The sequence below is a fragment of the Episyrphus balteatus genome, chromosome 1 (assembly GCF_945859705.1).
Source record: "Episyrphus balteatus chromosome 1, idEpiBalt1.1, whole genome shotgun sequence".
Taxonomy (NCBI): domain Eukaryota; kingdom Metazoa; phylum Arthropoda; class Insecta; order Diptera; family Syrphidae; genus Episyrphus; species Episyrphus balteatus.
In genome coordinates this window covers 88,545,147-88,549,182 of record NC_079134.1, presented here as the reverse complement: position 1 = coordinate 88,549,182, position 4,036 = coordinate 88,545,147, and the positions used below count along the sequence as shown (strand labels likewise).

The 4,036-nt window shown below is 41.3% G+C and overlaps 1 protein-coding gene across 1 annotated transcript; it reads right to left on the bottom strand.

Annotated features, from left to right (window-relative positions):
* Nucleotides 1-2,754: 2,754 nt before the first annotated feature.
* On the bottom strand, nt 2,755-3,705 carry LOC129908234 (uncharacterized). The gene has a single exon (XM_055984608.1). The coding sequence runs from the start codon at nt 3,703-3,705 to the stop codon at nt 2,755-2,757; it is 951 nt and encodes a 316-aa protein (XP_055840583.1).
* Nucleotides 3,706-4,036: the final 331 nt, after the last annotated feature.

Genomic DNA, 4,036 nt, shown 5'->3' with positions numbered 1-4,036 from the left:
AAAAGAGAAGGTATGATCCATAAACAAAAAATACAAAGACTGGAAACTTTCGTACGTCTTTCCCCCCAAAACCCTTTTGTGTACAGTGTTGTCTGTGAATATATGTGAAAGCCACCACGTTGGTAAATGACGTTAACACGCACACATTTATAGATTCATGACATTCACCACACATCGGACACGAACACAACGATAGGTTCACGACATTCACCACACCTTGCAGCTTGTAGGCAAACGTCAGTTGACCGCCGAGTTTCCAGTCTTGGTATTTTTTGTTTATGGTATGATCATTAGAAAAAACTCTGTATCGAGAACTGTCAAAACTTAAGAATAGCTTCTTAAGTTTTTGACAGCTGCCCATTGAAATTGTTTTTGTAAACAAATTTGTCTTGGAAATTGTTGTTGCTTTTGACTTTGCCAAATTAAACGTCAAAATCTTATTACTCCATTTTGTAATATGGAGGCTCTACCCTTCAAGCAAGAAAACTGAGTTCAACAAAGAAACTCCGACCTCAGACCGCGAAAATCGGGCTTGCACTCACACACTTGCAACTTTTTGTGTATGAACACAAAAGTCGAAAGAGAATCGTGGTGAAAAAGTGCGAAAAGGAAAATTGACGAAGGAAAGACAAAGGGAACAGAAAAACAAAGCGTCAACTTCATTTTATTTTTTTTCTTGCAGTGTTTGTGGCGTGTCGTGTCTCGCCTTTTTTAATAAATTACTTTATATAATATGTTATCATTTTAAGCCAAAAAAAGAATTCATCAATAAAATATGGGTGAGTGTGCTCGCGCAGTGATTTTTTAAATAATAAACTAATCATTTTGTATTTTTCTTAGGAAATCTTCGGCAGCCTGACACCACCAGCACCCACATACATTCAACATCCACAATTTGTCGAATTACATCGAGTTCTCCTGCTGCTGGCCTTCACCAGAAAATAATTATAAAAATTGTGTTTGTGAAAATAAAATAAAGAAAATAAAAAAAAATAAAACAGTTTCAGTGAAAAAAATAAATCTGGTTCTTTTTTTGGGCGCAAATGCAAAACGTCATCCCTTTTTTGATCCTCTTTCTGGTAGGTTTTCGCTGCTCCGCCTCGGGTCCGACTTCGGCTCCGTTTTCTCGGAATGGAGATTTTCACCACACCAATACATATGCAATCGACTTCGCGGTGATTATAATTTCTATACTAATTTGAGCCGCCTTCGGACCAGTTTCTGAGCCGAAGTCGGACTCAGCTCCACCTCAGGCGGAGCGGATTCGGACCGAGGTCGGACTTGTTTGCTTGAAGGGTAATGATCATCAATTCAATTCAATTCAATTTTGTTTTTATTGAACTTGTTATTTACAATTGACTTAAAATTAACTAATGTCTAAGATTCATTGATAGATACAAAATTTTGTTGGCACAGAGGGGGCCTAACCTTATACAATGACTAAGTTATAAAATATAAATAAATATTATACATGGATAAACTTAATTTAAAGTCTGCTGACTAGGTTGTCCTCGGGGTGTTCAGACCCGGATGTCCAGTTGTGGGGTTGGTTGAGTTGGGTTGGTTTGGTTGGCGTTAGCCACGGTAGTAAGCCGACTGGGTGTCGGCGTAACAGTTAACTCCTTCGTTGTCCATTGAAATTATGTTCTCAGCCAGTATATCCAAAGCGCAAAGGTACCTAGGTTCCGGATGTCGTTGTTGGGCTGTCATTCTTCTCATCAGTTGATTGGGATGGTTGGCGATATTTCCTACCAGTACCTTCGCCGATTGCAGTAGATACTTTTCCAGTGGTATGACTTTTGCTTCCTCGTAGAGTCGCTTGTTGCTATAGTATTTCTGCCGCTGTCGGTCAAAGATGAGTCCAGTGCAAATCCTCAGTATTTTTCTCTCGAATATTTGTAGTTCCTTCATGGCTGTCTTGGAGATGGTGTACCATACTGGAAAGCTGTAGGCAATGACTGGTCGCAGAAGCTGCTTGTAGATCAAGAGTTTCGTTGTTTGACTCAATCCTGTTCTTCTTTTCATCAGAGGGTGAAGGCGATGGAAAGCAAAATGGGCTTTTTTGAGGACCAAACGGGAGTGATTGTTGAATCTGAGGAGCTCGTTAAAGTTTATTCCTAAGTACTTGGCGTTGCGTTTGGCTGGCAATCTAGTTCCATCTGGAAGTGTCAATGTGATGCTTCTACAGCTTCCAGCCGATCGACTGCCTCTTCCTCCTGATCGTCTAAGGCACAGTAGTTCCGACTTGGATGAGTTTATTCGGATACCCCATTTACTGTAGAACTCATACAGTTTCCGAATGTGAGCTTCGACTTTCCTGGCAGCTATTGTTGGCGAGATGGACTTGCAGTAAGTAAGTGAATCGCCCGCGTAAAGCAGGTTCTCGCACTCACTTGCAGGTGGTTGGTCTGACGTCAGGATGCTGTAAAGGAAGGGGCCAAGTTTGGATCCTTGAGCAACTCCAGCTCTAATGACTTTCATTGGTGATTTCCGATCCTCCACTTGCACAAAATTCTGGAAGAGAGAAAAGAAAAAATAATTTTAATTAGTGCCGTAGGAAAGCCTAGTAAATGAAGTTTATGGATAAGAGCATCTATCCATACGCTGTCAAAGGCTTTTTCGACATCCAAAAAGCATGCGACGGTAACTTGATTGTTGTTTAAAGTTGAGGTGATGTCTTGGTGGAACTTCATGAGCGGATGCAGTGTGGAGTGCTTCTCCCGAAAACCAAATTGCATGTCTGGGATGATGTTGTTATCGCTGCAGAACTTCTTTAAGCTTCCTGAGTGTCAGCTCTTCCAAGAGCTTACTAAGATTGTTGAGAAGAGAGATTGGCCTGTAATTGGAGATGATGTTCCTAGCACCTTTCTTAGGAATCGCCACAATTCTTGCAGTTTTCCATTTCTGTGGGAAGTAGCAGTTGTTTATGCAGTTGTTGAGGATGATAGCTAAGAAGATTATCACTGTTTCCGGGAGCCTCTTTATGATGAAGTTGGAGATACCATCCGGTCCAGCTGATTTTTTCGGTTTGGATAGGTTAATTATTTCGGCAATCTCTTCTGGAGTATTCAGGTTTGGGCTTTCAGTTGGTTCACTTGCAGGATTGGAGTCGCTGAAGGTTGCTTTATCGTTGTTAGGCAATAAGGTCCTTTGGATGAATGCTTCGACTTCCTCTAAGAAGACCGGGACTACGGAAGAATTCGGTGTGAAGTTACTTTCGAAGTGGACTGCAAATGCTTCTGCTTTTTCCTGCGATGTCGTTGCTTCTCCATTGTTAGTATTTATGAATTCCGGGATTGGTGACTTCTGACCGACGATTCGGTTGATGTTCTTGAAGGCATCAGGTCCGAGCTTTATTGACTGTAGTCTCTTCTGGAATTGTGTGTTGTTGAAGTGCTGAATGGAGTTTCGCAGCATGATATTGGTGCATTGAAGTTCACTCCACAGCGTTCGGTAGTTTGGATTTGATGTGTTCAGTTCCCGCTGGTGAATCCTTTGGAGACGCTTCTTTAACCGTTGTCTATGTGCGTACAGGTTTTGCACGTGTTCAGGAAGATGTTGATAACGGTCTTTTGATGTCTTCGGTTGCTTTTGACTGTCCAGTGCTCTCGTGATTGCTATTTCCAGGGAGTCAATAGCAGCATCGATTTCAGTATTCTCCAAGTTCCTGTTTTGTGGAGGCAGTGTTGTTACGTAATCTTTCATACGTAACGAAGGTAAAATTGAGAGGTTTGCCGTAAAGGCAGGGGATGTGAACCCGACAAATGGGTTCCTCTCCCTTTTCCAACAATTTCCCTAATTCCCTAACGTTTCCCTACTGTCCAGCTTTTTGGCACACTGGTGGCCAGTTATGTTCGAGGCAACTAAGGCCCACTTCCTGAAAAAGAGGAATAAAAAAGATTAATTACTTTGTTTTAATTAGTTCTTACATTTATTTTTGTATCGATATTTGTTTCTCCCTGTGTAGTCGGCCAGAGGTTCCTCTCTTGGTGTATAAGATTAACTGTTTAATTTCTTAACTTATTCTACATTATTT

Coding starts and splice junctions, on each gene's coding strand:
- LOC129908234 (XM_055984608.1), bottom strand. CDS start 3,705: ATGAAAGATTACGTAACAACACTGCCTCCACAAAACAGGAACTTGGAG.